Source organism: Sinocyclocheilus grahami, unplaced genomic scaffold (assembly GCF_001515645.1).
Source record: "Sinocyclocheilus grahami isolate Dianchi unplaced genomic scaffold, SAMN03320097.WGS_v1.1 scaffold1831.1, whole genome shotgun sequence".
Classification (NCBI taxonomy): domain Eukaryota; kingdom Metazoa; phylum Chordata; class Actinopteri; order Cypriniformes; family Cyprinidae; genus Sinocyclocheilus; species Sinocyclocheilus grahami.
The window spans coordinates 71,054-83,877 of NW_015507010.1; the positions used below are offsets into that span (position 1 = coordinate 71,054).

The 12,824-nt window shown below is 39.5% G+C and overlaps 1 protein-coding gene across 4 annotated transcripts in view; it reads left to right on the plus strand.

Moving 5' to 3' along the window:
- The first annotated feature begins 3,724 nt into the window (after positions 1 to 3,724).
- LOC107572907 (max-interacting protein 1) overlaps positions 3,725 to 12,824 on the plus strand; it is a 40,200-nt gene continuing 31,100 nt past the window's right edge. The window contains exons 1-3 of one of the 4 annotated variants that reach the window (XM_016259336.1): positions 3,725 to 4,092; positions 6,383 to 6,488; positions 10,728 to 10,757. In XM_016259336.1, coding sequence (XP_016114822.1) covers positions 3,873 to 4,092; positions 6,383 to 6,488; positions 10,728 to 10,757 — 356 coding nt within the window. In that variant the 5' untranslated portion in view covers positions 3,725 to 3,872. Of the gene's footprint in view, positions 4,093 to 5,826; positions 6,225 to 6,382; positions 6,489 to 10,727; positions 10,758 to 12,824 lie in introns of those variants that run through there. The other 3 variants (XM_016259335.1, XM_016259333.1, XM_016259337.1) reach the window with 3 other exon arrangements.

A 12,824-nucleotide genomic window follows, 5' to 3' on the forward strand; every position in this document is an offset into this window, starting at 1 on the left:
ATTAATACTATATATTTATATATTTTGCTATTGTATTATGGAGTGACACTTTCATAAACGTTTCTATACCCCTCTGATTATATAAGGGTAAATATTACAATATCATAGCACAACAACAGTGATCAGCAATAATGATAAGCCTAATACTCACAATAAAAATAATAAGGTCATATAGATCATAACATAGTCTTGGAGGTAAGAAGTGGATTATCCTTCACCTGAAATGTTTGTCTTTTCATCCTGAAATGCGAGGCAAATGTTGGATCACAATAATTAGGAACCACAGTTTCCACAAATTAGGGATGGGCGATACCCCTTATTTTGTTTTCAAGACGATACCGATATTTTTCAAGGCAGTATCGTCACTATCGATACCGATTCGATACTTCTGCACTAAACTTTTAAATTAAGAAATGTATGAAATTATTAAATCTAAGAGTAAAATGGGTAATGAAAACCACTTAACTTTATGTTTAAAACGCATTTTAACCCGTTTAATCCTAAATCCCAGACATGAAAAATATCCAAATGATGTGTCATTAGTAACCCTTTGAAATAATCAATCATTTATTTTTTGGGGAAAAGTGTGTGAAAATTTTTATTTTATGGTCAGTCACAGTATACACATATAACCGGTGGGATAATGTGTATACTGAATTAACATATTTCTGCAGTCTTAAAAATTGTTATATATCTTAGCCCAGCTATTTTAAACTGTTTGATCACATTCTAGGGTTACTATTATGCATAAAAAACCCTTTATTCAACATTGATAGGAATACTGAGATCAAATACAAAAAAATACAACCATCAACGTATTTGAAAATTGTTACTTTTTTGTAACATATATCATCACATTTTTATATTAGTGCTACCAGTATTACAACATTTAATACTCTAACTTATTTGTAACATTAGGCACTGCCAGTGAATGGCTGTTGCATGCATAAAATGCAAACTTTTTATTCTGACAGTGTATGATTTCTATTAACATTACAGAATAGAACATGATCAATATTATCTTTCAAAGTTAAAAGGACCAGCTTAAACCAGCCAAAGGACCAGCTTAAACCAGCCAAAGGACCAGCTTAAACCAGCCAAAGGACCAGCTTAAACCAGCCAAAGGACCAGCTTAAACCAGCCAAAGGACCAGCATAAACCAGGCAAAGGACCAGCATAAACCAGCAAAGGACCCACATAAACCAGAAAAGGACCAGCATAAACCAGCAAAGGACCCACATAAACCAGCAAAGGACCAGCTTAAACCAGCATCCCAACGTCAAAACATACCTAACCAGCATATGCTGGTTTTTTCAACAGGGGCCCTACTTGAAATTTGTTCCAAAAGATCAATAGAGTTTGATGTTAACATGTGTACTATGTATTTTTACACTTAAGATAAAGTACTGTGTTGTTAGCTTAGTCACATGCTAACAACAAACACGTATGCAACACTTTAAAAAGCCTACAAATACATAGCATTTGTATGCTCTGTGTTTTTAAATTGTTGGGCCCCAGAGCTTCAGCGATGACTTCCACTCACAGTCACGGCTTATTGTTTTCAAATGCTGCCAGCCCAACAAGAGGATACATTTTTAATTTGGTTGTGGGAGTCATGAATGAGCGTGTTAAATATTTAAGCAGGTGGAGGTGGTCAGGATTGGCTGGTGCCTGTTGTCGTGGCTCCCAGACACACTCGCGAGAATGACGGCCCTAATGAGGTAGTCTGACCCCAGATAGCCTGCAGTGCAGGTTGATCATGTTGGCTTTAACCAAAGCGCTGGTCCACTCATGGCTCCTCTTTAATTAAGGTCTCAAAGAGATTTTGAAACGTGACTGATTGTATAAAGCTATAGAAGTGCTGGGGGTGTGGGGGGTTAGGGGATGGGGTTGTAATGGCAGAAACACAACTAAATTAGTAGAACTTCAACTGAAATTAAAATGAAAAAATATTAAATGAAAAACTAATGGTATCTCAGTGATACTAAAATAAGACTGTCCCACCTTTTCAGTCAGACTAAAGGTGCAGTTCATGACTCACTGCTTCTACAGACAACATCAAGGACTCAATAACCTCACTGATGTACTAGTTCAACTAAACAAGCCTTTTCAGCTCCGCTTGTCTCCCACAATGCCTTGCATCATCATCAGGTGTGTGACTGGCAAGCATCGGGTTGAAGGGCACGTTACCAATTTCTGTACTTTTAGACGTAGAGCTCGCTGGCTTTCTTGTGCTTTCAGCTTTCAAGTTTCCTGTGAACTTAACATCAAACGACTGAGGCCCTGTGCACTGGCTTTGAAGTGCTGGGGAGAGCTGAGCTCTACCATCCCCTTGTGCTGGCGCTGGTAAAAAGCTGCCTTGCTAAAAAAGTCAAAGACCGCAGGGAACGGACAGTGAACTCAAGCCTCTCCGCCCTCCCTGTGCAGCGACTGGTGTCTCTGAAACGTATTCCACTCTTGATAATGATGTTTCAGTGCTGCTGTCCGCCACGACTGGAGCGTGAGCATGTGTCAGGATTTGGACCTTTCAAGGTTTCGTTTAGCCAGAATCGCTCATAACCTAAAAGAGAGACTAGGCAGTGAATGGACACACATAAGAGGGTATTAAATATAACAGCTGCGGTCACACTAGAATTTGAGGACCCAAATTTCTTCTGACACTACAACGGATGACGTATAACGTCATGCTCTGGCGCCTTTTTAAAAATCGTAATTTCAACATATAACGAATAGAAATAAATCCAAAATGTAAAAATGTACAATCTACACTTTCCTGGATTTGAATTTTGTGTTCTTTGTATTCATCTAGACAGTGTGTATTTATTATTGATCATGGTATTATAGTTTCTGTTAATATATTGAATTTATTTTGTCTATTTTCTTTTTAGTCACTTTAGTTTTAGTTAATATTTAAGTAATTTTTTTTTAAGTGCTTTTGTCATTTTTATTAGTTTTACTTTTTAAAATGTCTATATAGTATTCATTATTTTTTATTTAGAATTTTTGTTGTTTAAGTAAGTCAACTCAAACTAAATGAAAAATGTAAAATGTTGCCATAGCAACTATAGATGAAATAAAATCATTACATTTTTTTCATATTTTATTTTATTTCATTTCGGTTAACATTTATTTCATTTTGACAAATTATACAAAAATGATGACAAATTTTATTATAATGAAAGTGTTTTTTTTTAAGGTTTTCATGTTGACACGGTTTTTATCAATGGGATAGTTCACCCTAAAATTAAAATCCTGTCATAATTGACTCACCCTCACGTTGTTACAAACCTGTATGAGTTTTTCCCCCCTGTTCAACACAAAAGAAGATATTTTGAAGAATGTTGTACCCAGTCAGTTGCTGGTGCTAAGGAGTCACAATGTGATGTATCGATTCACAGGTCAAAGTTCACCAAAACTGAAGCAGCAAAACTTTTTTTTGACTGCTCCTTTACACTGGGTGTGACAAGCAAGTAATATTCTAAACGCTGACTTCAACTTCTACCAAAGTCATTTTCTGGTAAGATATCTGTACTTTTACTTGAGTATGGCTTTCAGGTACTTTATACACCACTGGTGCTGGTTTATTTGCTTACAAGAAAGCTTGTATGTTTCTCTCAGTGTTAGTTTTTATATTTCACGAAAATTGTTTTAGGAAGGCTCGGGCCCAGGTTGATGACGTCACTGTTTGGGGGGTCCGTCGTAGACGTGACAGGCGAGCACCCGGCGGGCACTAGGACCCGGGAATGCCGAGGTGTTTCATCTCCTCATCCATTACATTGCCCTCATTTATTCAGTGGATCCAGTAAGCGCAGCACAGCACAATAAGTCACATACAGTTTCAATTCCAACCATATTCAGCGCACGGGAACAAAATGGTGAGGAGTGAGAGGCAAAGAAGAGAGGTGAAGGCCGAAGACTTGTTTCTGGAGTCCGAAACCTCTTTGGATCAGCAAGATTTTGAGATGTCTACTTGCCCTTTCAATGACGTCTTCAACTCCAGAGATTCGTCCATGATAAACACTTTCCTGAAAAATGTGCAGGTTTTATTGGAGGCTGCGCGTTACATTGAGAGCGCCGAGAGGAAGGATGGAAGTAAGTGAAATTATAGTGCGCTTATAGGAGTGATTTCGACTCATTTGCGTAATGCAGACAAACTGTTTCATTGTCAATAGACTCAGACAACAAAGGATTGAGTTCAACGAACAATCAGCCAAGTAGACGAGGAACATGTGCAATGTGCCCCGATATGCGATGCACAGACACAATGCTTTTAAAGGACCAAGTTTCCAAAATGTAAAAGGAGACCTTTTTTATATATTTTAAGATTTTTATAATGCACACAATGCGGAAACATAAATTGTTTCATGGCTATTTTAACGACACAAAGTCATATAACGACACATTTCCCATATCTATGTTTCATTTCATGTGTCAGAGACACACAAACAGGTGAATAATTCCCTCTGCAGCGCACTATATGTCCCAAATCGCAGGCTGACTGTCATATAGGGAAGTTCCGAGTCTGTGAGACATGCCAGGCTGTTTGCAATCTCTCTTCTCTCGAAGAACATAAACAAGTATATAAATAAATAAATACACAACGTTCGCTGGCACAGTACACACGCTGACGTCACTGGGGTAGACTGTCATTTGCAGCTAAATCTATCCATTACGCACCTGTAGAAGACAGTATGTATGATGATTAAACGTTTATCGTATTTTAAATAAAGGCATTTGATCATATGATGCTGTTTTTGTTTGAGCATTAAATTGTGCTTTGTCCAGGTAGGGAAAATCTATTTAGCACCCATGTTTTTTTTATTCATGTTAATGTATAAGACTGGTTGTGTCTATTATTATAAAGAGAGGTTCATATGAAGCACTTCAAAAACAATAGATTTTTATCATGTTTTCGCCATTCGCTCTTTTTTCTTCTTCATTATTATTCAATGCGATTTAAAGCAAGGCCGAGTCACACCGGCTAAATCTGTAATGTTATACGCAGACTGCATATATCTACTTCTAAAGAGTTCTCCAAACTGCCTTCCTGTTTCCAAGGGGGTGTGTTCACATGACATCCACATGGCGCACTTTGCGCTGCTCTGATTGGTCAGAGCGTGTTGGGTTGGCGGACGCTTACTAGGGCCTCTGACCAATCACGGCGCTGCGGTGCTGTGATGTCATATGTTGCTGGGCCTGGCTTAAACGGGCTGGAAGTGAGGGATTGTGGGAGATGTAGTGCGCAGTATCAAAACGGGGAACAGAGCGTTAAAATGCATTTTTATCGTTAACTATAACACATGTAACGCAGATTTTACAAAACACATTTCCGCTTGTTACATGACTACTTAACTAGCTTGGGGTGTACAACTATGTAGGAAAACTGCTCATATGTATATTTATACATTTATTTATAAAATTATATTATATAAAAAATATATAAAATGTATATATTAATTAATGTACTGTATTCATTGTTCTCTCTCTCTCTCTCTCTCTCTCTCTCTCTCTCTCTCTCTCTCTATATATATACATATGTTTTAGTCTCATAGGATATTGCTAGATATTCATAAGGTAGACTTTGTCTTATTTTTGTATAAATGTACTTAATATGACACAGTCGCTAAATAACTACTATAAAAGATAGATTTAACCATCCAAACAAGGTTATTCTTTTAATATGTAATAGCGTAATAATAAATCAGCTTGTCCTTTTCGAGTTAAAGGGCCTGTTGGGTGAAGGCCTACATTTCCCATAATGCTCCGCGCGGAGGTCTCTATCCTCTCAGCTGTTAAAACAGTAGGTAAACAAACTAGAGGAGGAGAAAACAGCGCAAGCACCCGGGACTTCGCAGGCTGGGCTCTCGGGGGACTCTTTTGTACTTGTTTCTATTCGTTTTATACACTTTGTATTCGACTGTTTTCCTAAAGCACTTTTACTACTTTGATATTCAGGCGTCGGGTGATTTATCTGAGTTTGATTTCCTGTAACTGGCTTGGTAACAGTGTAAGGAAATACCTCGAGTCTCGACGGTTCAGCAAACAGAAACAAAAACACAAAAACAGGTGAATCGTCGGAGGATATTCAATGCTACGCGACAGCTTGTCATCGTGATCCGATATCCGAAAACGACACGCATCTAGATTTATTCACACGATGACTGCTGTGCTGAATATCCAGAGGTTACTGGAAGCAGCCGAATATATAGAAAGGAGAGAAAGAGGTACACGGTATTGATATTTATAACATGCAAACTGTCCTGTCGTGCAGAGCAAGGTGTGAGTAGGCTGTGTTTTGAAGTGCGTGAGGTATTTAAAGGGACTTGGCCCGTGTCTGGCGAGCGATCAGATGTGTGACACGTTTCTGCGGCGTCTTTTTCAGAGTCTGAACACGGATATGCCTCGACCTTTCCGTCTGTTCAGCACTCCAGCTGCCAGAGACAAAGGAAACTCCGAAATAAAAAGTGCAGCAACCACCACAACAACAGGTAAGCACATGATCTGACTCTCCACTTCCACGAGACGGGGAACACTGCTGGAGAGACGTCTGCATAGAGCACAAATGCTGGGACCTGGCACTGCTTAATAGTGGCTTGAATCAGTATTTTCTAGTCGCCTTAATTAGTTTATGGCTTGTTTTTGTTATGTCACAAACTAGTATAAACGTTTAAATGCCTTATATGAATAGAGCAAAGCCTATCAGATATGTTGTTGTAATTAATTAGACAATTCAGCGTTTAAAAGAAGGTGTATTATTATTTTCCCTTGTTGCTTGATTTGTTTTGGGGGAGGGAGCTCTCATCAGCTGATTGTCAAACGGGACCGCTGCAGCGTTGAGGTTAGGGACCGTGTGAAAACTCACGTCCTGTTTTCGTCTTCGGGCGCCACTGGCTTTCGTTTCGTTTGAAGCGGAAGTCTGCAGTGTCGGTATTCTCGGTGAATTTGGACGCGTATGCGGTTAATGCCTGCTTAACAGTCCGTGGGGGGGGGAAACTAACAAACCAGTTTGCGCACTTGGTTCTCACGAGAGGAGTACTTTAATTTTGCCAATGTCCCTTTAACACACGGCTCTTATTTACAGCAACTGTTGTTTTCAGGCTGCCAAGGTGAACAGCCTGAGGCGTATTTATTAAATTAATTTTCCATGTTATTCTCCTTCTAAAACATGGTTTGGAAAATGATCACCGGTCTTTCGCCGCTAAATGTCGATTTCATAAAAGAAACGAATCGAAAATACGATATCAGGCGTTTAATCCGTCTGCTAACAGGCGCTTTGTTAAATCACGCAAATGGTGCGCGCGGCTATAATGCCAAACAATTTTATGTTGGTAGACAGTTTACTAGCTTCTGAAGTGGCCAAAAAAAGTCATCCAGGTAGGCAGCTCACTAGGTTTTGTGAAGCCCAGAATTGCCATCTGGGTAAACAGTGTAAAACATTTTTTACCATGGGTTTACTACAAATGAAACCAGAAAACATGGTTATTATAGTTAAATCATGGTTTTGCTACACTAACCTTAGTTTAACCATGGTATTTGCAGTAAAACTGTTGTTATACAAATGTAATCAATCTGCAGAAACCATGGTTCACTACACGTTTACTATAAGAAAACCATGGTAAATTTTCGTAAGGGTAGGTTTATTCGTTTTTAACATGCCATCTAGGTAGGTAACTTTTTTTTGTGATGTCTAAAATGTCGTATAGGTTTCGAGATGCCCAGAATTTCTGTTATTCTAGGCAATTTACCAGGTTTTGTGTTGGCCAAAAAATGCCATCTAACTACAGAATGAGTTTATCAAAATGCCATCTAGCTACAGAATGAGTTTATCAAAATGCCATCTAGCTACAGGTTTTGCATTGACCAAAATGCCAGCTCATAAGAGTCCCCCCCAGACAGTGTGTGCGCGACTGTTTAGTGTTGTGTGAGTTGTCTCTGTTTTGTTTCAGTGCATTTCTAAGTAACATACATCTTGATGACTGATCTCAGGTCTGTGTTACTGTACACAAAGCGAGCACTGATGGAGGGAATGTAAAGAAAACACTATCTGATCATCTGGCATGCCTGTGTGTGTCTCCTGAGGAGAGTTCATTCAGGCCGCTTCAGTTAAAATGGAGATGGTGGAAAGATTGTAGGGAAAAATACTTTTCCACACATGTTTAATAACATATGTGGGCAACCCACATTTTAGAGCATTAAAACTCAAGATTTCTGCATTTATGCTGTGAATAATAACTACAGAATACGCCAGTATATTGAAAAACGTACTAGCAATTTTTTGCCAGTACATTATCTGTTACATTTCCTTTAACCCTAAAACACAATGCAGTGTGTAATTCAAACTACTACAAAAAAAAAACCTGGACAAATCTATTCGTGGTCCCATTTGTATGGACTTTTCCTAGAGTGTATGTCTCTTGACACTACACATCCTGACAAACAAAACTGTGTGTAAACAGCCATACTGTTAGTTTTTTTTCACCTATCTTTTCTTCCCTTGCTCCATTCCTCCTCTCCCCTGAGCTTGCAAGCATACTTCCGTGCAGAAGTGGCAATACCATAAGGTCAGCTAGAGACTTGCCTTGTCCAAATACCCACACTTGTGGTCTTTGCACTTGAACACTTATATGACGTATTTCCTGTATTCGGCCCAAGTGTTCAAGTGAGGATGAAGACCAAAAGTGTGTGTCGAACTTTTCATTACCTGATGGGACACACTTATAGTGTTGTAAATCTTTTCCTAGAGTGTATGTCTCTTGACACTACACATCCTGACAAACAAAACTGTGTGTAAACAGCCATACTGTTAGTTTTTTTCACCTATCTTTTCTTCCCTTGCTCCATTCCTCCTCTCCCCTGAGCTTGCAAGCATACTTCCGTGCAGAAGTGGCAATACCATAAGGTCAGCTAGAGACTTGCCTTGTCCAAATACCCACACTTGTGGTCTTTGCACTTGAACACTTATATGACGTATTTCCTGTATTCGGCCCAAGTGTTCAAGTGAGGATGAAGACCAAAAGTGTGTGTCGAACTTTTCATTACCTGATGGGACACACTTATAGTGTTGTAAAAATGCAAGTGTTTACTTGGCTTTATTTAAATTTTAAATACTTTGCATTTTAAAATCAACTTCTAAATGTCTGTTCAGTAGTCCCTATAACATGACATAATTTTAATTGGTGGTGCTTCTAATTAAGTGATAAAAAGCAGTTGCAAATGTTGTACAAAATAAATATCACCACTACTCATCTTTGCACCAATAAAACGTAAAAACACAGTTTTTCTACCAAATTATATGTAATATCTAATTATTATATTAATATTTAACGCTCTGGAGCGGTATTCGAGATAGGGTGCGTTAAGGGCACTGCGCTTTGCCGTTTTTAAGACCTGAGGCAGTCTTGCACACTTACTTCCTGTCGTGCGCACACGCTCTCAAGTGGCCAAGACTGCAAGTGTGGGTATTTGGACAAGGCAGATGCCTGAAAACATGGTCTTGGTATTAATAGTTGGCAATAAAGAGAAGTGGTCACATGACCCACTGAGAAGTAGGCCCACGCTGCAGCCACGTCTTGCTGCCCCTGCAACGGCATTGCCATGCACCGGTTCGGCCGGCCATTTAGAGCTTTGGAAAAGCTTTCAGCATGCTGCCACACAAAGAGCCTCTTAGGGGGACGGCTGATTCACTTTACATTATTAACATAACTCTGACTCGTGCTCTCAGAGAGGGTGAGAGAGAGAGCTCGTCCACTGGCACTCACTCATTGTACGAAGAGGAGAGCTCTCTCACGTGCTCGCATATAGGCTGGTCATTGTGCTTGCCTTCTCTGCTCTGCACACTTCATTTCTCTGTCTTTTCGTTGCAGTGACATGTGGGTCATTTAGAGGAGCCTTTATAATTCCCTCTGGAGCCACTGGATTGGTTGTGGTTGGTTCAACCCACCAATAAAGATTAATTAGTAAATCCATTGGAATCCTTAATGATGCATAGCCTTGTACTTTGAGCGGCCTGGCTTTTTTCCGTGTACATGTTCTCTGATCTCACGATGAGAGCTGACGTTTAATTCAGGAGATGGAGAAGTAGGCCCACGCTGCAGCCACGTCTTGCTGCCCCTGCAACGGCATTGCCATGCACCGGTTCGGCCGGCCATTTAGAGCTTTGGAAAAGCTTTCAGCATACTGCCACACAAAGAGCCTCTTAGGGGGACGGCTGATTCACTTTACATTATTAACATAACACTGACTCGTGCTCTCAGAGAGGGTGAGAGAGAGAGCTCGTCCACTGGCACTCACTCATTGTACGAAGAGGAGAGCTCTCTCACGTGCTCGCATATAGGCTGGTCATTGTGCTTGCCTTCTCTGCTCTGCACACTTCATTTCTCTGTCTTTTCGTTGCAGTGACATGTGGGTCATTTAGAGGAGCCTTTATAATTCCCTCTGGAGCCACTGGATTGGTTGTGGTTGGTTCAACCCACCAATAAAGATTAATTAGTAAATCCATTGGAATCCTTAATGATGCATAGCCTTGTACTTTGAGCGGCCTGGCTTTTTTCCGTGTACATGTTCTCTGATCTCACGATGAGAGCTGACGTTTAATTCAGGAGATAAGTGCTCAAGAAATGAGCTCATGCTTATTATGAGGGTTATGATAAAAACCTTGGACTTAATTCACCACAGACTGACAAGCAAGTTGATGTTTGCTCATTCATTGCTTCTGCTTTGTTTTATAGGTCCACACACAATGAGCTGGAGAAAAATCGGTAAGTGCGGTTTTTAAATTATTACTTTTTTACAGTGTACTACTGAGAACACTGGCAATGATAGGAAATATCACAAGCCAATACCACTTAACTTGCACTAACCTCATAAGCACCACAACCTGAACATGTGTACTAAAAGTCATGACTACAAATAGTTGAAAAAGAAAAAAAAGGTGGAAATCAGAAAGGAGCTGATATTTGGGTCCCAATATGTGAACATTGCTTTAGATTGTTGTTTAGTTTATTGTGGTTGAAAACAGTGATGTATTGCAGTCTTTTACTCACAATCAAAATGGGAAGTTGGAGCTTTGTGGTTTGGTTGCTATATTTCCTGCATGCTTTTTGTAGAGCATGGGCATGCAAGTGTCAGTAAAAGCTATTTGAGGGAATAGCTGACATTTGTCATAGCAGGAAAAGACTTGCAGTCAACATTGTAAAGATCTGTAAACACTGTACACTGTAATGTTATGCAATGGTGGTCTTAAGTTATAAAAAGTTACAAAAAAATTAAAGTATCATGAGGAATAATATTGCAGTGCTTTGAAATATTATATTTCCCTTCATCTAAAGTATTGAAGCTACTTTTCAAAATTGCTAAAATATGAAAAAATAAAAATGGCATTACATTGGCGAACAGGAAGTTTGAAACACAGAAGGATTGTCCTACAGTTGTTCTCGGCTTGTCCCTGCAGCAACAGGTAACTAAATGTGAAAGTAAGAGGTGACCCATTTCTGCTAATCTAAGGGCATTCCCACTCCTCATGGCTCACCCGCCCCTCGGTTCTGCACAACTACTGCAGCCTCAGTTTTTAGATTACTACCCAGAGTCCAGAGAGACGTCAGAAACCAGAGACGCACTCATATGCCCCTTCTTTCACAATGTCATTTGCATAATAGGAAGTTCACAGAAGGAAACCAGTAATTACTGTAGGTGTACATTATTAGGATAATACAAGTGATTTATTTAAAATTCCCCAAACTCATGGGTGGTGTTTTTCTTTGAAATCACCACCCATGTGTGGACTAAGCATAATGCGTGAGTGTTTACAGATGATGGACTTCATGTTCTGGTTTAACGAGTGCTTATCTGATAGGCATTAGACTCCGACCGTGCGGGGCCTGCTGTTTAGGCTCTGTGCACGCAAATACTGGAGGCTCCACTTCAAAGACTGAAAATAACTCTTGTCTAGACTAATGGGAACTCCCTTTGTGACCCTCTATATGAAGACCTGGAGCTCTATTAACTTTTCTTAAGCACAGCCTAATCATGGAGTGTCACATCTATTTGCTTGCCGGTCATTTTGGATGGGACATGGGTGAGAACTTGTCCAAGGTTGGACTAAGACTTTTCTGCAAAATCATTGGTGGACCAAAGCGCACAGTTTTACTTGAGTAGTTCTAAATGCACCATATGTATGTGTGCATGCAAGTAGACTCATCTCCTCCCAGACCGGCTGGGTTTCTCAGATAATGTCTACACATGTGAAGGGTTGTCAGTGCGCCGGCATGAGGTTGTATGGGTTTGGTACAGATAAAGAGGACAGGGCTTGTCGGACAGCCTTTAGTGTCAGCACAAACAAATATTACACAACACAATATGAAGACGGTACAGTCGGTAGCCACACCCAACACCAAACCATATTACCTAGGGCTGGGCGATATAGCTAAAAAATGTATCAATGATATAATGTTTCATATCGTTCGGTATCGATAATTATTGACATTTTTTATAACCTTTCGTAAAACAAAGAGCAATATAACTTTTTTTTTTTTAACCACTGTATTTTTAAATTAACCCAATTTATTGAGAGAAACAACAAATTTTTGTTTTAACAGTCAAACACACAATAAAAATTAAACATCTAATTTCTGATGTTTTATATGCAGATTAAATAGGTCTTAAGAAAACTTTTGGCTTGTCTCCCGAGGCCACAGGAGGGCCCAATGAGCAAAATAATGCAGCACATTTAAATTGTCAACGCAAGGAAATAAATGTCTATAAATAAACCTGCATTACATCTAAATTAACTCATATAAATCAAATATAATTTCGTAAGTTGCATAAAC